Source organism: Cygnus atratus, chromosome 10 (genome assembly GCF_013377495.2).
Source record: "Cygnus atratus isolate AKBS03 ecotype Queensland, Australia chromosome 10, CAtr_DNAZoo_HiC_assembly, whole genome shotgun sequence".
NCBI lineage: Eukaryota > Metazoa > Chordata > Aves > Anseriformes > Anatidae > Cygnus > Cygnus atratus.
The window spans coordinates 13438600-13457423 of NC_066371.1; the positions used below are offsets into that span (position 1 = coordinate 13438600).

An 18824-nucleotide genomic window follows, 5' to 3' on the forward strand; every position below is an offset into this window, starting at 1 on the left:
AAGTATCAACTATAACTTTTTGTTGCGCATTAAAAACCATTTCTGTTCTTAGGCAGGATTTGCTTCCTTGGTAGCTGGCTTCCTGGGAAGCTTCAATCCACAAATAGAGAATCAACAGGAGTGCTTCAAGACTTAAATTTGTGAGATAAAAAGCAAACAGAGCAAAAAAAAAAAAAGAATAGCAGGACCAGTCTTTCAGTCTCTCATCCATCACACAGAGGACTCCCCCTCCCACCTTGCAGGACACACAGACTGAGGAGGGGCAGGAGGCTGGCGGCTGCGGCCATCACCTTCCAACTCCTGATGGCACAGGGGGTGGCCCTTTACAGGGCCATAAAAACTAGGATACTGCACAAGTTTAGAAATCCATCAGTGAACAAGGCTTTACTGACAACTTTTCATACAGTTAAAAAATAAAAATACAGAACAACAGCGGACAGTGTCACATATTAAAAACGAATAAAATGGGCTCTATTTAAATGGTATTAAAATTAATTAGAAACTAAAAATCTTACCACTTTGGTCGAGGTGTTTTGAGCCTCCACCAAAATGATCGGCCTTAAAAACAACGGGGCTGTGTGACACACAAAGAAAACATGGAATTTGAAAAGACAGTGTGGGCTAGGCAGTGTCTTTGACTATAACTATCACCATATGTTCTTCTTCTAACTTTCCCAATGTCCTTAGTGCTGACTGGAGGTACTGCTGAGAGAATTCACAAGGAGGGAACGCGTAAAGCATGCCTGTGCTGTCTCTGCCCTTCGCCCCTCCCACGGGCAGGCTGATAACCCCAGCAGCCTGCTTCTGTTTCAAGTAGGAGACCAGATTCCTGAGAAGCCGTCGCTGCAAGCCAGGCTCTACAACAGGGAAGGTCCCCTCAGCCCCTGCGCCTCCCGGGGCGGACTGGGTCGCCAGGAGCACAGCGTAGCCGTTGGGGCTGCCTTGTTTGATGCGGCGAGTGACTTCATCCAGCTTGGGCTGGTCGAGCCGAAGTCTCTGAGCGATTTTGAGCTGCGTTAACTTCCCGCCGGACGAATGGTCTTTAAGGAGTCCGTTGATGACGCCGAGGTCTCCCTCCAGGATGTGCATAGAGGTGGGGAAGCAGCTGTTTTTTAGCACAAGGAGCCCATTCCAAGCAAGCTGCAGTGTCTGAGCATACTCCGATAAATTCTTTAACTTTTTGGTCTCTGATTTTGGCTCCTCGTGAGTTTTTGATTCCGATTCGCCAGTTCGATGATTGCGTTCGCTGTCCCTTTTTTTAGGCTGCGGAGCATCGGATGCCTCGCGATGGGGCTTCTCCTCAGTCGCATGACGATTGTTCTGAAGGGAGTTACTCTGCTCTTTCTCAGCTCCGGATTCTGTAGTGTGATTCTCTTTGCGAGCCCTGTCTGGGCTGCGGTCTAAAGCTGGCCCACTGGCCTTTGTCCTGCTTCTGTCCTCGTAAGGCGAGTGAGTAGTCCTCCCGCGGTCACTGGAAAGGCTCCGGCGTTTCCGCCTCTCTTCCCACGGTTTGGGCACGGTGCGATCGCCATCGCCGCCCCAGCGCTCTCCGCTCCGGCTACGCACCGATCGGCTGTAGCTTTCCAAGTTGTTTCTGCGTTCAGCATTTTTGGCAGGGCTGGCCCACTCTGCCTCTGCAAAGCTCCTGTCTCTGTCCGAGTACAGGAGGTGTGGAGGAGTCCTATCTCGCACCCGCAAGTCTTGCTCTAGGCTTCGGTGTCTGCTGTACCCATCAGCGAGCAGTTCATAGTGCACGGGGAGAGGTGCGGGCTGGTACTGCTGTGGGTATCTCGTCTCTTCTGCTTTGGCAAAATCCACTCGAAGTCTCCTCTCCGGTCCACCCAGAGGAAAGCCCCTCATCTGCGCGCAGGCAGCCTGGGCAGCATCCAAGCTTTCGTACTGGATATAGGCAAAACTGTCTCCCTTCACGTAGTCAATAGTCCTGATGCTGCCGAAGCGGTCGAACTCCCTCGCCAGGGCAGCCAAGGAAGTACTCGGACCGAGACCACCCACCCACAGCCTGGTAGTAGGGTTGGCTTTACCATAGCCAATTTTGATAGGGTTCCTGCCGACAACGCGGCCCGACATTGCAACCTTGGCCCGGTGCGCCATGTCTAAGTTTTGGAACTTGAGGAAAGCGTAAGCCCCGCCCTGGCCCCTGGCAGGGCGCTTGATCACCACTTCTTCGATGATGCCGTACTTCTCGAAGGCGCGCCTCAGCTCCACCTCCGAGACGTTGTGGTCCAGGTTGCCGATGAAGAGGTTGCGGGTAGCTCTCTGATCGTCCTCCGGCATCAGGTCTTCCTCCGCCACGATGGGGTAACTGTAGGGCCGGCCGCGCTCGTCGTACAGCCCGTAGTAATCCAGGGCCCTCTCCCGCTCCCGGGAGAGCCCGATGGCGGCGGCTTCCAAAGCGAAGGCGGCGGCCGCAGCGTGAGCGTGCCTCGGCCGCGGCTCCCGCAGCAGGGGGCTGGTGACAGGAGACAGCGACCTCTGTTTGTACTGGTAGGTGCTGTGGATGGGCGGCAGGTACCCCAGGGGCTCCGGAGAGGGCGCGGGGGGCGGCGTGCGGCTCCTGCGGCCCCCGCGCAGGTACACCGGCTCCACCTTGAGGGGCCGATCGTAGAGGAGCAGCTGCCGGGCCCGGGCGTGCCGGCGGGCGTCGCGGGCGTCCCCGGGGTGTCGGAAGTTGACGTAGGCGACGCGGCCGAGCTCGGGCGTGTGGGAGAGCTTGACGCTGATGTCCCCGGCGCCCCCCCCCGCGAAGCGCTGGAAGAGGCGGAACAGGCCGTCCTCCAGCAGCTGGTCGGGCAGGGCCGCGCTCAGCCCGCTCACCAGCAGCGTCTTGTACTCGCAGGAGCCGGGCGGCTCCCCGGCCAGGCCCGCCGAGCCCCCCAGCGGCGCCAGCAGCAGCGAGGGCGCGGCGCCCGGCGGCGGCCCGGCCAGCAGCAGCGAGGGGGCCACCACGGCGCCCGGCAGCGCCTTGGCCTTGGGCACGCCGAGCGCCCGGGACGACGACGACGACGACGACGACGACGCCGAGGCCGAGGGGGCGGCCTGGCTGCCGCCGCCGCCGCGGGCGCCCGAGGCCGAGCCGCTCCCCGCCGGGCGGTGGTTGGAGTCGCCGCCGCCGCCGCCCCCGGCGCGCTCATCGCCGCGGTGGCTGCGGGAGCCGGAGCCGGAGCCGGAGCCGCCGCCGCCTCCCCCGCCGCCGCCGCCGCCGCCGGGCGTGGGCTTGTCCCGGCTGCTGCGGGAGGCGCCCGAGCTGCGGTGCGGGCCGCGCCGGCTGCTGCTCTCGCGCTCGCGCTCGCGGGGCCGCTTGGCGGCGGCGGCGCGGCCTCCCCCGGCCCCCGGCGGGCTGGAGTCCCGCTCGCCGCCCCGCTTCATGGCGCCGGGGCCCGCGGCTCAGGAGACGCCTCCGGCGGCCGCCGCCATCTTGGACAAAAGGGAACGAAGGCGGCTCCGGCCGCCGCGCCGCGCGGGCCCCGCGTCATCACCCCGCGCCCCGCCGCATGGCGCCGGCACCAGCGCGACGGCGCCGCGCAGCGACGCGCGCGGGAACGCCCCCGCCGGCGGGCGGCCAATCGGGAGCGGCGGCGGCGCGCGCGCGGGAACTCCCCCCCCCCCCCCGCTTGCCGGGCCGGGCGGGCGCGCGCGGGAGGGAGGGAGGGGCGGGGCCCCGCAATGACGTCACACGGCAGGCGGGAAACCGTCGGCAGTTTAATGAGCGTCCCGTACAGCGCGCGCCGCCCCCCGCCGCCAGGCCCCGCCCCCCCTCCCCCAGGCCCCGCCCCCCGGCGCCTCAGAGGTCGGCGCGGGCGCCGTGCGCGCGCGGCGCGTACTTGGGCATCAGTTCGTGGATGCGGCGGATGAAGTCGCCCTTCTCGGCGCAGCCCTTGCACGCCTCGCCCCACTCGTCCAGGATCCGCCGCAGCTCCTTGACGCGCAGCTTGCGCAGGTCGGCGGTGCTCAGGTCGATGTGCTGGTCTGCGGGCAGAGCACAGCGGCGGACGGAGCTCAGCGGCCCCGGCCCCCGCGGGACGCAGCAGGGCCGGGCAGGGCGCGGGGGGCGCCGCCGAGGCCGCTCCGCGGAGCTCACCCGAGAGCCGTGGCCGCAGCCCCGCACACCGCTCCCCCCCCCCCCCCCCCCCAGGCGTGCTGCCCGACCTGCCCCGTCCCAAGGAGACGCCGAGCGCAGCGCTGCCGGCGCCTGCCTCAGGCAGGTGAGTGGCTCTGCGGCAGCCAGGACGGGTTAGTGGCCAGCAGTCCCGGCTGAGCGCCTCCACAAAGCTTCCTGGGGCATTGCGGAGAACCCCCCGGCGTGTGCAACTCACCAGGATTTTACAGAATTTCAGACTGGGTGAGCGCTTTTAGCATGCTGTTTTACCCCAAACGTCCCAGTGCCCCAGAAAGGCACGGGCAGTTTCCCTTACGCTGGCAACTCACCGTATTTTAGTTCACAGATCTGACTGTCTTTCTTCTTAAGTTTCTCACAGATCTTTTCCACAGGGATGTGATGACTCATGGGCTTTGACACCTCATTAATGATTTTGGTGGCTGCATCGCTTGTGGCCCCAACATAATAGCACTAGAGGGAAGAAAAGAATGAGGTGGAGATGCATGGAAAAATGCTTCTAAAAGGAGGGTTTTCTATCCGTCTTCTCTCCCTGCACAGTTACGCAGCTAGATGCTTACAGTGACAGAACTTTCCAAGCAACTGCTACACAAGGGCAAAAGAAAGCCTATCTCTGAGCCAAGGGAACTGAGCAGGCACTTCCCGTCACGCTGCTTCGCAGCTGTCGAGGCTGGTTGTCTTGTGTCTCAAGTTTTTAAAAATTTGAATTGAGTTAATGAAGTCTTCTTCATTCGAGGAGAAAGACGCTCTGAAGCATTTTCCCTCCGCATTTCTCATGGTGTCCCTCTGCCATTCTCTTCTTAGGAGAGTTCAGGGCCTTTTTCTTGGGGCTCTTCATTCAGGCATTGTCATCTGTTTTTACTTAAGGCAATTTGGTTTTCCTTTATTTAGTTTTCAGCTAAACAGCTGAAGAGTGCAAGTATTTTAACAGTTTATATTACACTCCAAATACAGTTTGGCAGGAAAGTTCTACAGCAAATAAAAGCTTTGTAATCCCCAGCACTTCAGTAACAAGGAGTAATAAGGTCAGCCAGTAAGATGTCTGTTGACGGATACATACATATACATTTCAAGTGAAGCGGTCATACTCCTCGTCTCCTCTTACAACAAGAAGAAAGAACAGAGGAGACCAATTGCAGCCACAGAGCTAGGCAGAACATCCCCCTGGGAGGGGCACACCATACTAACAAAGAAGCACTAGTTTCCTTTCATTTGCCAAGTGTTCTACAGTTTATTTCCTCCAGAGGCAAATATTGTTGACTACTACTTACCAGCCGGTTCTCTTTGCCTTTTGCCTCTTTGCAGGATTTCAAGAGCTCCTTTTCAATACTGGCGGGTGTGAACTCAACACCGTTGTCCTTTAGACTCTGGTAGAACCTTCCCAGGAACGTAACGCACACTGGAAGGGAAGATGGATGGAGTTATCTGCCTCTGCAGTGCAGCTTTCAGAAGGCACTCGTAGGGAAAGAGAATAAGGGATGTGGAGAACAGAACTTTTAGAAGCTGTGTTAGCAATCAGTGACTTCATAGGTGTTCCAGCAGGTCTTTCTTAGCACAGGTCAATCAGCACTATGCCCTGACACTTCTGGTGGAAACCATGGGAGCGCCCGGTGGCTTTTGTACACTGCATTGAACGAGCAGCAGCATTCAGCTGTGGGGGGCACAACACAAGACAGTGCCCGAGGAAAAAACATAAACTTAAATTTACGTCTTATTCTTGCTGCTTTGGAAAGCAACTTGTCAGACTACAAGTTGAAAAACAACCGTTTACATGATCCCACTCCAGCCTGTACAGTCTCTAGTAACATGATATCACTGATCAGTTCCTGTTCCCAGGTGAATTATTTCCAAGAGAAAACGCTACCCATTGTACCCACTTGGCATGTTTCTCCTCTCATTTCCCACAAGCTTCTGCATCAGTTTCAAACAAATTCAAAGAGGGCAGGGTTAAAGGTAACAAAACTCCCACAAGTGCCTCAGCAGCTGAGAGGACAGACCCAAGCCCCTGCCTGCGGGAAGAGCACACGCAGCGTAGTTGTTGCACCGTCCCCGTGGCAGCGATCGGGCAGCTCATGCTCCTGGCAGAACACAGCACAGCCGCGTGCAGCAGGGCAGGGACACGGCTGCGGGTACCGCGGCCGGCGGGATCGGTGCGGCGGGGCGACTGCCTGGGAGACCCGGCAACTTGTGGTGCTTCGGATTTCACCCGTGCGGCTGCTCACACAGCTCGCCTGCCAACAGCAGCACCGCCGGGACCGGGAGCTCGGCAGCTCCACCAATTCCTGCGGCAGGACCTGTGGATTCCCAGAGCTTCCAGGTGTGAGGCTGGTGTCAGGTATGGCCTGTCCCTAAGTGCTGCGTCCTGTGTAATTTGGCTTTCCCAACGGGAAGGGACGGGCAAGTGTCACAAACTTGTGTTCAGCTCCCAACACGAGCTGTGGCACAGAAAACCGTAAATGCAGGAAATCAAATACGACCGTCATGAAATCAAATACAAACTTACTCTCGTCACATTAAAGCTGGAAGCGATTACGAGCTGGAGCATTTGGGAAAATATTTTCTGTACGCACACAACAGCATCATTTACCTCACATCAGTTTGTCTCCAGCCACAGACACACACTGATGTCCCCTGTGCGCTGGTTGGAAGTGAAAACCTTCGGAAAGAATAGAGACGCTGCAGGCGGCGGTACCGGTGAGTTCCTTACAGCCGAAACCCGCTGCCGGCCCGGCCCGGGGCAGCGGCCCGAAGCCTCCTCGCTCTGCGCTCCCCCCGCGCCCCGCCGGGCCCCGGCACCCCGCAGCCTCCCCTCGCTCCGCCCGGGAGCTCGGCGCCCCGCGGCGGGGCCGTGGCCGCGCAGCTCGGGCTCCGGCCGCCCCCTGCTGCCCCGCGGGCCGGCTTCGGGCGCTCCCGCTGCCCGCTGAGGGGCCGCTCCCGGCGGCCGGCCCGGCCCCGCCGCGGGGCTGCGCCGCGTCCCGGCGGGCGGCTCCGCTCCGCTCCGCTCTCCTCGCCCGGCCGGGCGGGGCCCCGGGGCCGCCCCCCCTCCGGCCCGGCCCCACTCACCCTCGCACTCCCCGTCGCGCAGGGCCCGGCCGCCGGCCGGCAGCAGGAGCAGGGCCAGCGCCGCCCAGAGCCCGTGGGCCGCCCGCATCGCTCCGCGCCCGCCGCACCGGCACCGGCACCGCCGCCCCCGCGCCGCGGCCCGCTCCACCCGCTGCCTCCCCCATTGGCCCGCTCCCCGCCCGGCTTCCACGCCGCCTCCTCCCATTGGCCGGCCCGCGGCCTCCACGGGAGAGTTGGCGGCCGCTGATTGGGGGAGGCGGCGGGACGGGGAGTTTCTCCGCCTCCCTCGGCCGCCATTTTTGTTAAGGGAAAGGTGTCCGCGTGGGCCTTCGCCGCGGCTGGCTGCGGGCGCCATCTTGTAGCGGGGCAGAGCCTCACGCCCGCGGCGGGGCGGGGCGGAAGCGGCCTCGGGGCCTGAACAGGGTGGCGGGGAGCCGTGGAGGGCAGGCGGCACTGAGGGGCTCTTCTTGTTGCCAGGGGCCCGCAGCGCTTCGGCCTCGGCGTGGGGAAAGCGCCTGGCTGCGCCCAGGCTCCCAGGGGCTGTAGGGCTTGGGGGGGAGGGGGGGGGGGGTGCTGCGGGAAACGCGTTTTGAATTCCTCCGTGCTATTCCAGTCGCTGCGTGCATCGCTTGTTCTCGAAGCCATCACAACAAGGTGCTAGGAACTGCCCTGAGCAAATAGTCTGTCGTTTACACAATTTTGAAGTTGTAGGGAGGAATGCGCACCCCTCGGTTGTTATATCGCAGGGCTGTATGTTTAACTGCATGTCCAAGGATGCCATTTTGTCAAAGGAGACAACATCGTGTAGCCCCGTGCTAATGAAGCCAGGAATGGAAGAATGGGGGCTTGCTTAATCGCACTAAAAATAGATGTTGCTGAGTGTCTTTGCTTACTACTGTGCAAATTAACCAAAACGAGTCTGGGGGCCCTTCACAAAGGATGGTTCCTGACAAATATAGGAACCTCTCTCAAAAACCAGCTGAGACGGACCTTGTGGTTTGGACAAGAGCCAAGGAGCAGCTGAGTCTGTACAAAGGCAGGGGGTCAACTAGTGGTGATAAAGGGTTATCAGCCTTCATCCCCATGACCCCCTGACAACCACCACCAGAAGGCACCGCGCAAGCGCAGACAGGAGGAGTTTATGGAAATGACTTCTTGGAGCTAATTTTAATACAAAGCGGGGATAAGTTATGCATATGTATAGGCGTATTGGGAAACTTCAAGCATGTGTAACTCGTTACTGCATATAACCAAGGCAAGTTGCTGCGTTGGAGTGCACATGCCCTTGGGAGCTATCCTGCATGCGCCTGGTGCCAAAAGAAACCATATACCTACTTTATAACTCATTCGCTTTGAGTTGTAGAGTTCTTCCACGAATCACTAACAGGTGCCCTGGTGGGTGTGACGGCTCACCTCAGCAGGTGGGGATGAGGAGCGACCTTGTTCAGCAAACGTCACCTGGCAGGTGAGTAGAAATAAGGACGGAAACCATATCTGCAGGAGGATACTCAATTAATTCCCTCATTGGCATAAAGAGGGATCTGCAGGAATGAGGAGGGAGGTGAGATGATCCTGGATGTGAGAATTTGGGATAGATAAAATGTGGGTGGTGTTTTACATTGTGATTACTAAGACACAAAGCCTGTAGGAGCCAGTGATTAGGATTTCTGTCCCTATTCTAAATTGTCCTGTTATATTGGTTAAACAGCAAGTATTAACTCTCTTTTGGGGAAGCTGCTAGTGCTGCCCATTAGGGCTGCCATGCCCCCCAGGGTGCTGAGAGGGGCAGAGGGGTTGTGTTTGTTCCTCACACTCGCAGTGGTGTTGGGCTGTGGGTTTGTTCATTGTTTTAGCTAAGCTCAATAGCGCTGAGGAAGTGAGCCCTGGGAGACAGGCGAAGTACTGTGCCAGTGAACGATGACCAAATTAAAGCTGGAGCACATGGCTAAGTGAGGAGTAAAACCTTGGGTGACTTCTGGTCAGCTCTAAAAGCTTATGGAGCTGGTTACGATGGCAGCCCAGAGTGCCACGATTATGGATGGGTAGTGCAGGTGGTTTGCTAGGAATTCAGTGCTGCATGTGACCAAGTTCTGCAGGCCCTGGGTGTTTCATGGTGAAAGCTAGGCATAGGTATCTGGTCACGTATGAGTGAGGGGAAGGGAGGGTAGTTTGAAGAATACCTAAACAAAACATTCCCTTTCAATTTTGCGTGTGGAAAAGGATGATGGTTAGAGAGTGAACCATTATGGAGATGCAGATGTTGATTCCAGCACTTACATGGTTCACTTGTTTTCCACATTGATAACTGCCAAAGTTGGGATTGAGGTTGTTTCTAGTCAAGCAATTTCTATTTAATTTAATAAATATTTGCCTTGGGGAAGGGAAAAAAAGAATGGGAACCACATATCGCCAAACCTTAGGTTTTTGTGCTGAGCATGCCTGCAATGTATGGTTTTGGTGGGCTAATAGTATGAAGGGAAAGTGTGAGCAGGGTAGGGCTACTAGGGGATCTGGTTTATGATCAGCTCTCCGATAGGAGGTTACAGTTACCGGAAGGGCAGCACTGTGTGCTTGTGGTGAGGCTGGAGGGGACAATGAAATGTGGTGTTTGCTAAGGGTGGAGGTGAAACCAGGTTACATTTTGATGAAAATGTAGCATGGAACTGCCCTGACTGACTTGAGTAGGAGACATAGTGGAAACACTAATGTGAATTTGATTTTACTTTGTGTCAGGTGGATAGAGAAGCCTGTGAAAAGGAAAAAACAGCACATCAATTCTCTCATGATAGTAAAGAGGAAAGCTGTAGACCTTTTGAAATTGGGCTATAATTTGTGTGTATACGTGTATATATGTGTGTACATATATATATATATAATTGTACACATATCATTCCAAACACTGTCCAGTGAAGCATTTGTTAGTACAGTGCATGCTAATGCAGCTACAGAAATAAACAGAAAAATAAAACAAAGAGCTTGCTGTATGCCTGTAGCTCATTAGCCACACTGGAATGGGCTAATGAGATTGCCCAGACTTTAAGGCTAGTATGACTACCAATATGTACAGTAAATAAAACTGTGCATGTATGTCCGTACCAATGGTAAATACGTGAATGAAGTCTATGAATTCATAAATGGTTCTTTTAATCTATGTGGTAGGCTGCAGCATGGAAGCTAGTTTCAAATCAGAGTAAAAAGTGGTGGCAGAAGAAGCCAAGTAATTGTTGGTATAGAATATGCTGCTTTCCTGCTAGATCAAGGAAGACAGTATTCAGCATATGCTCACCTAACGATACTGTGGTTCCCGAGGTAAGCACAGGGGGTGAGAGGAGGACAGCGGTGAATAAGCAGGTGGCGTGGATAAAGGTGGTGGTGGGACAGCACGGGGCTTACATTAATGGCTGCAGGATAACGGTAATTTGAAGGAGTTAGCGAGAGCCTCAGGGCTGCTGCTGCTGCTGCTTCAGCGTAAGGGAGTCCATTGCCTGGCGCATGTGGGACTCTGCACCAGCTAAGCTGCCAGCTAGTGGGCGACAGGTTGTGCAGTGCCTGCTCGTTCAGCTCCACGAAAACCAGGAATAGGAAAAAAAAAAAAAGTTGTGAATACTCTGAAACATGCTATTTACACAAAACTATGCTGTGTTTGAGGCTTCAGTTGTGAGAGGTGGAAGACAGCAGCTGAACTCTCCGCAGGTTACGGAGCTGTTGCACAGATCCGGTACAACGGTGCAGGCGGGGATGGTCGCATCGCAGACTGAGCACCCCCTAATGGTTGGCACAGTGTCAGTGAAGAAGCTGGGATTTATGACAACTTTCTGCTGAGCAATAAAATTCAGCTGCCTGAAGTTCAGTGATGGGTACCATTTTTTTTTTTTAAAGCCTCTAGGAATAGAGGTATATTTGCACAGAGGTGGCTGAATCTTTATGGGCTAGGTTATCGTATTTTCTAGAGGTTTACTTATCAATTTCACAAGAAAATTCATACTGTGCTACACAGGTCATATATGGAAACTGCTGAAGCTCTGACTTAGCTAGGGCGAAGTATTTGGCTAGGGTATTTAGATTTTGATCTGACTGTTGTGGCTTAGTTTAAATAAAGTATTTGGCTTGCATTGAAACAGTTGTTCTTTTGGCTTTAATGGAAATGAGATTTAACTTGTTTAAAGCTGAGGGCTTCACCTGTCTTTTTGTACCAAATATTCATTTCCTATGCTCCAGTAGCAGATTTTTTAGTTGAATTAAAAAACAAACAAAAACCAGACTTGGTAAGTTGGGCTAAGAAGAGATTCTCAAAGGGAGTGCTTTATACAGACACTTTTCAGGTGTCAGCTGAACACTTTTGCCACGTTACATGTACTTTCAAGTACAACTTGTTGTATTTTTATGTGATTCATGGGGTATGTAGTTAATGAAGAAGGGGGGTGGGGATGGCAGTCTATGTACACCACAGTGCCAGTTTAAATTACACTTTTATTATATTTTACTGCTAAATGGCTTTTGGGATGAGTTTTATATTTTTTTTGTTGCATTGTCAAGACAGGATGGGAGAAATGGGTTATTTTTTTCTGTCTCCTGGGCCTTGACCTGATTTATTAGTTCTAATGGAAGAAGATGGGCATCTTTGAGATTAACTCTCATGTAGTAATGACTGTAAATTTTAGTTTCTACATCTTATTCTTTCAAATCTGTTCTGTTAAAATGATTGGTATTTAAATATTTAAAATTGAGAAACAAAAGCGCTGCCAAAACGTCTTGCTATTGCATAAAAATGTGAACTAGGCTGCCACTCAGTGCATACCAACCCAAGCAGTGAGGTACCTATCAAGGAACTGATTTCAGCTGGCCTGTGGAAGTACTCCCACAAAACTCTGTTAAAGCTTCTGCCAGACAAGGAGGTGCCTTGGGCTGCTGCAGGGGGTAGTGGTGCTGCCCCTCTCTGACAGCTGCCTGTCTTGTGGTGACCAGCTAGAGAAGCCTGAGGATAACCCTGTCGGGAGGACAGCAATGAATGTACAGCTGTACCATTTTAATATCAGGTATTAATCTTTAATTCCACATCACAGCAGTCGAGTGAATGGGTAAGGGAAAGAAACCCAAAACAAACAGCAGATATTTACATCTAAAATTCACACCACTTATTTGTTGGTTCTGGAAACATGCTATCACAATATATACAATGAATTACCTTTAAGACACTTGTACAAATTATTTTTTCCTTTTAAATTTGATTTCCGTTATAGATAAGATAGCTGTTTTGATTTTATTTTAAACATGGATACACAAAAGAGAAGTGGTTAGAGGTTTTTGCCTTTTTTAAATAAGCACAGAATGCCAGAGGTTAAAAACACATTTACAGGGCAGAATACCAGTCAGACATCACAATCTATACATTTTTTGCTCAATTTCCTGTACAAATACACAGCATTCAAATGGGGGTATTTACAAAGAAGCATGATTAGAGGAAATTTCAAATATCACATAATTTGTTTCCCAACGGCTCTTGCTCTCTCCAGCCTCCCCAGTTTTGGCTGATTCTCCCACAGAAGGGATATGCAAGCATCCCTTACCTAAGAAATGGTAAGTAACCTAAAAAGGAAATGAAGGAAAGGACGGAAAAGAATCTTAATTTTGGACACCGCAACAAAACCAACCCAGTCATTGAAAAAAAAAGGGTGGGATTCAGGGAATTTTTTTTTAATTGCTTTTCTTCTATTACTGTAGTTTCTTCTCATTTTTGTTTCAGATGGGGCCAGCAGGTACACTCACGATGGAGAGATTTGCAGCAGAATTCCGCCAATTTTTTGAGGAATGCACATGCTATTTTGTTATGCAAAGAAAACCCGAGGAAGGCAAGTACATATTACATTTAAATCAGAGTTAGGTATAGCATGAATGGGTCCTGTTCAAAACATCCCGTCACTGTGGTTTATACAAAGAATCTTCAAATCCTGTTAGACAAGTGCAACAACTGCTGTTGCTTCCACCTGCTCCAGGCCTGAGTTTGCTGTTGGAGTTGTACTATGCTATCAGCCACCCCACCCTCCAGAGAAGTATTAGTTCCATGAATTATTAGTTCCAGCATTCACAAAATCTCAATAGGAGTCTATCTTCTGCACCCTTTAAGTTAAGCACTGAAAAGGGAGACAGAATATGTGGTAGATATCAGAACAGTAACAGAACCTTAACTTCAGAGAGGCTCATATTTAGTAAATTCAGTAATTCCGTCCTTTTTTTGTGTGGACCTGACATAATTTAGGTATTTGTATACAACATCTGATTGATCTTCAAACGCTTACAAATATGTAATTATGTCAGATACCCAAAAGGGACTCAACTACTGTTGTAGTCTCTCTAATCAGAGCAAGGTAACACATTGTAAGAGATTGATTAGAGCTCCAGGTGGCAGGTTTTCCAGCTGACTGGGACTTAGTCCCATGTTAATTGCATTCTTGCTTTTGCAAATTTTTATTTTCAAGACCTGCTGTTTTCTTTTTTTTTTTTTTTCCAATGAGGAAGTTCAGTAAATCGGTACCTTTACTACTTTCAACCCTCCCGCCAGAAAAAAAAAACAAAACAAGAAACGGGCAGGGGAGATGGAATCGAATACTTGGTTCTCTTAAAAATTTCTCTTGAAGAATCTCAGTCAAATTGGAGGATAACACATTGAAAATATTACACTAATTTCTAAGGAATTACCTTGACTTACCTTCACTGAAAACATAATTGAGTTGAATTTTCACACCTGTGTTCTATACCAGAGACCCAGCTTGGTTCATTACCAGTTAGAATGGTCCTACCATTGGAAAACTTGTTCCTGCTAGAGATGAAATGTCCACTGTAGGTCAGGTTTTAATATCATTCTCTTCTTAACTGTGAAGGTCATAAGGATTACAAGCAGCCTGTGTTAGTAACAAAATAGAGGAAGCACGAGAGACTTTGTTCCAGGCCAAACAGGCCATTTAAGAAACAAATCCATAATTTATTACTTTTGCATGGGCTAGAGCTTGAGAAAGAAAATGAATACATCCTCTTACAATCCCCTTCGTATGACAGCTGACAGAGCCCAGATTTCATACTGACCATCTTTAGGAGTTCAGAAGCAACGTACTCTGCCCAGTCGCTGTATTTAGAGGTAGTGCTAAAGGTGACCTGTAAAAGACTTAGATCCTTTTTTGCTTCTTTACACTGTTTGTAGCATGAGAAACTGAGTGGCTAGGGCAAGAACTGGATATAACAGTTGATGCTATTCCTGTTTCTGACACTAATTTATGTGGTGGAGGTAAGTCTTCTATTTGAATGTGCTTCAGATTTTTCAGTGGTAACTTACCATCGTCTGAAATGTGCTTTGCAGTCTGCAGGTGGAAATGGTTATAAGGAAGGCTAAAATGTGCATAGTAGCAGAAAGGAGCATTGCTTATCTAAAAACATTAAGTATTTGATGCTTTCTTTAGATTGAAAGTTTCTTGAAAAATATGAAAATAGGAATAAAAGATTTCTTATAGTTCTTTTTGAAGAACAGATCTTGGCTCTGTTACCACAGAACTTTTTTCTGGCTTGTCTTGTACTGAATTAAGAAAATACTGATTAAAAGGCTTGTTTTGTATACATAGACTTGTACTGTCTCCACCTCTGCATAGTTCCATTTCTTGGTTTTTCTTTTTTTCCCTTTTTTCACCAAAATTGCAAAAAAATAAACTTGCACCAAATTCTTCATCCCTTTCTGGAGCCTGACAATAAATAAATAAATAAATAAATAAATGGGGAGGGGGAGGCAGGGCATAGGGGGAAAGCTGTTTTACTGCATGGGGAGAAAAGAAACCTAGAAGAGAGGAGAAGCTCTTAAGCTTCTTATACATTCTAAAGAAGCAAAAGAGGAAACAAATGTTTCTTCTTTACAGGTTGCCTTTAAGATTCCTGACTCTAGGGTGCACACTAAACACTGGGCTTTTCTTGCATCTTAGTGTTTTCTGTCTGCTGTGAGAGATGGAGCTGCTGCACACCAGCTGCAGTGAGATTTAGAGGGACTGAGGACAGCATGGTATTGGGTAATGAATCTCATGAATCTCAGCTCCTGGGTGATGGAAGGTGGTGAGAACGGTGATGCTCAGCCCTGAGGCAAGGATTGTTGGACATGATGCATTTAAGCCACCTTTTCTTTACTGGTGAGTCGCCAACCAGCTGTGGCATGAGAAACTTTTTTTTTTTTTTAAACCAGAATAGAAATGCTGGTGTCAACAGCCTGCCCGAAGTTGGGCATGGGAAAAGCCTACAATCAGTCGCAGCTCCAATGGCTACTAACCTCCCCTCATCCTGTAGCACTGATGAATAGCATATGGTTCCAATGAGAAAGCAGGTTGGTTTAGCCAGTGAAAGCAAAATTTAAGAAATCAAACAGTACATAAAAAACAAAGGAGGCAGAGTTTGTTGGAAATGATATCTTGGAAATCAGCGCATCAGCACTGGTTAGATTGCCTCAGCACCCATGAACCAATGCAGGGAGATCACTGCACAGATATGTACAATCCTGCTCTCAAAAGAGCCAATTTCTTCTTAGAATTGCCATCTTTTTCACTGCCTGCAGCTCATGCACCTTCCAGACTGACGGTTCATAAAATCCCTGATTTCAGCAATGAGCTTTCACTTCTGTACAGCAACAAAATATGTCCCTAGTGCAACTGCTTCTACTCACGTGGGTCTCAGAACTAGGAGGAAAGCAGTTTCAAAATCAACTTGCCAAATTTCCCCCTTCTTCTTCCCCTGCTGCTTAAAATTGTATTCTTCAGCTTCTGCAGGTCTCTATGGCTTGTGTGCCATGTGGTGCGGTTAAGAAACTGCAGAAGGAATAACCATCCACTGCACCAAAAGTTAAAAAACATAACGGAAAGGTGTAAAAAGAAATTAAAAAGGAAAGCAGCAACCTCCCGTGCTAGCCCAATTGCTTGTGTGGGCTCCAGCCATAAACCTGCGGCAGTAGAAAGGCGGCTTGCTGTTCTGAGTCCTCATCTCTCTGCTTTCTGCTCAGACCTGGACTGATGACGCAAGCTGCTCACCAAGAGTTGTTCCTACTGCTCACTGATGCCATGCTCCCATGCTACCCTGGCCTGCTCTTCCTTCCCGCCGCTCACTGGCTGGGACACTTTACGATGCAATGGGCGGTGTTTGTCATCATCTTCAATTATCATTCCCTCCTCGTTCTCCATGTTTGGCAGCCGGGAGTGGTACGGTTTGGGGGGTAGAGCGGGAGGGTCCATGGTGTCCTGAGGAATGACTCCTGATGGAGCGGAGTGACTTCGGCATGGCTGGGATTTGAGCGACTCAAGGACATCAGGCTCAGAGAGACTGTACCTGACAGGGAGGTAGGGTGTCTCTAGGTCTTCGTCAGTGTTCCAGGCCTGGCTGGGGACAGAATCCATGGTGTCTGTGCGAGGAGGTGGTTCAGAAGAATGTCCAAAATTACTCTCGCTCAAGGAAGAGACACCACTGCTGGCACTGCCGGATAAAGTGGAGTTGCTTCCATCTAGACCAGACTGCGGACTGGTGGGTGATGCAGGGATCGGATGAAGAGGGGACTGTTTAGAGAAAAACAAAAACCACGTTAAAATTGATGAGGGAGGCAACACTACAGCTTGTTGCACATTTCAGCTTTTGACAGTGATGTGAACAACAATGCAGTTCCGTTTGTATTCAAAATATTAATTATTAATGGTTTGTATGTGCACTTCCTTTGTAATGCACTTCTGCATTACTCTCTTCTCTCCTGCAAATTTTTTTTTTTTTTTTACCTTGCGCAATGTTCGTGCAGGCAGTGCCGGAGGAGCATCACTGAGCTGGTGATGGAAGGCATCAAAGTGCAGCGCGTAGTGTCCTGGAATGAGACATGCATCAGAAATACAGGCTTGTGCAGCCTCAACTGCCATGAAAGAGTTGGGGTTTTAGATGCTCTGGTGCCAGGTAAGAGCTCCAAACGCTGATAACTCCACTCCAGCCTAGGCTTCCTTTCTGACAGATACCGTGGAGTGCATCTGTCACATCACAAAATGCTAATGAGAAGTTTAGTGCAGTGATAGATTTCCACCCAACCCTGTTATCAAGGATCTCATGGCAAGGCAACAGGCTCATAAACAATGAATGTTTGAAGGTTTATTTAATAGCTTTGTAACTGTAAGTTATTGCTGAAGATAGCCATTGGCAACAAGCCAGGCCAAACCTCCAGCGCGCACACACCTAATTCTAGTCCATACAAGCCCACCTATTACTGTAAGGATTATAAAAATTTGAAGTGTTGTCCAGCACTAACCTAGCAGACCAGGAAAGACTTTGGCTTGTTTCTGGTTGTTTCCATAGGGAAAAACAAAAGGCTGTGGTCAGCTTTCAGGTGGCCTAGATTTATCTGGCGTGACTGCACCAATTATGCAGCAGACCTATTGGGCTTTTCCTTACCATGGGGTAGGCTTCGGGGAGGTACTGGTGGGGCCAAGATGCTCCCAACGTGGGCAGACAGGAATGGCAGGGCCTCTCTTGTTCCGCTGTCTAGGCTCCAGCTACTGGGCGCTGCTGGCACAGCTGAAGGATTGAAACAGATTTAACTTGGGTAATGTAACAGGGAGGTCTTGGGGCCAGAAGGATTGGCTTTCTGGTGTGCTCTTCAGTAGTAAAAAGGGGACAGATTCTAGAAACTTGGTGTATGGTAAGATTGAAGGCAAACAAAGGCATCATCTAATCTACAGCGTGTTAAGTTTACAGGGTACTTTGTTAAAGAAGTGAGAGTTAGGTGATCACAGTGTTTGTTAGTCTGCCCATCTCCCCTTCTCTGATGCCCCCCCAGCCCATTTCTAGCAAGTGTGAAGAGCAGTAGAACTCCTAAGGCGTGTTTTTTTTTTTTTTCCCAAGCCATTGAGTAAGTAAAAATGACACCTCAGTGACAGAACAGCAGCTAGCTCTCAGTTGTGAGCTCTTCTGCCTGGCGGCAAATGATTACAGAGCAGGAGGGAACGTGTGTCCTGAAACAGGATGGCCTGTAGCTGTATTACAGTGGCTAAGCAAAGACTGAATTTGTGGACACCTCAATCGGTTACAGAAGAAATCAGGACTTCACAGGTCCAATTTACTAAGCAACAGAGCTGATCAAAAAATGTGATCACCAAATACTTAAAAACAGCTGTTTGGACTCCTTGTATTACAAGGTCAGCTGACAAGATCAAGCCTTTGTTAACCAGGAAAGGTAGAGGCAAGCGTAGTCCCAAGCTACTTCGGGGATTCCCACTCTGTGTGCTTCTTGGCGGGGTGCACTGGGCACAAACCTACGGACAACAGCAAGAAGGCTTTCCTCACGACAGATGTCCAGTATGGTATGTGTGACTTTTTCTCATCAAAATAATAGTTGCTTCTAACAATGAGAATTTTTCAGGATCTCAAGAATTTTGTCGACGAAGATTATTAAAACGCATCTTCCTCTCTTCCAAACACACTGAAAGACTCTATTTATTCTGAGGAGATGGAAATGCAATAATTTTATGTTTATTTATAAATGATTGAGTTTCTTCAGATTTGCCAAAGAAAAAAGGGAAAAAAAGTAATTCAGTGAGTCTACCAAAGAAAACTGAGATTAAAGATAGCTTTTGCCATT

The 18824-nt window shown here is 50.5% G+C and overlaps 3 protein-coding genes across 3 annotated transcripts in view; all 3 read right to left on the reverse strand.

Annotated features, from left to right (window-relative positions):
- On the reverse strand, window positions 1-3387 carry RBM15B (RNA binding motif protein 15B). Its single transcript, XM_035547069.2, has one exon. The coding sequence runs from the start codon at window positions 3385-3387 to the stop codon at window positions 622-624; it is 2766 nt and encodes a 921-aa protein (XP_035402962.1). The 3' UTR covers window positions 1-621.
- Window positions 3388-3779: 392 nt separating this feature from the next.
- MANF (mesencephalic astrocyte derived neurotrophic factor) lies at window positions 3780-7333 on the reverse strand. The gene is made up of 4 exons (XM_035547067.2): window positions 7199-7333; window positions 5407-5534; window positions 4447-4588; window positions 3780-3987 (listed from the first exon to the last, which is right to left on the reverse strand). Exons 1-4 carry the CDS (start codon window positions 7284-7286, stop codon window positions 3803-3805), a joined length of 543 nt encoding a protein of 180 aa, XP_035402960.1. The 5' UTR covers window positions 7287-7333; the 3' UTR covers window positions 3780-3802.
- Window positions 7334-15724: 8391 nt separating this feature from the next.
- Window positions 15725-18824, reverse strand: part of DOCK3 (dedicator of cytokinesis 3) — a 216138-nt gene continuing 213038 nt past the window's right edge. Inside the window, exons 52-53 of the mRNA XM_035547066.2 lie at window positions 16981-17063; window positions 15725-16767 (exon numbers count right to left, since the gene is read on the reverse strand). Coding sequence (XP_035402959.1) covers window positions 16261-16767; window positions 16981-17063 — 590 coding nt within the window. The 3' untranslated portion in view covers window positions 15725-16260. The remainder of the gene's footprint in view (window positions 16768-16980; window positions 17064-18824) is intronic.

What these genes read in the sequence shown, in the direction of transcription:
- RBM15B (XM_035547069.2), bottom strand. Translation starts at nt 3,387, where the DNA reads ATGAAGCGGGGCGGCGAGCGGGACTCCAGCCCGCCGGGGGCCGGGGGA.
- MANF (XM_035547067.2), bottom strand. Translation starts at nt 7,286, where the DNA reads ATGCGGGCGGCCCACGGGCTCTGGGCGGCGCTGGCCCTGCTCCTGCTG. An exon ending in AAGGCAAAGAGAACCGGCTG is followed by an intron (nt 4,589 to 5,406) that starts GTAAGTAGTAGT and finishes TCTTCCCTCTAG; the next exon opens with TGCTATTATGTTGGGGCCAC. An exon ending in GATCTGTGAACTAAAATACG is followed by an intron (nt 3,988 to 4,446) that starts GTGAGTTGCCAG and finishes CTCTGCCCGCAG; the next exon opens with ACCAGCACATCGACCTGAGC.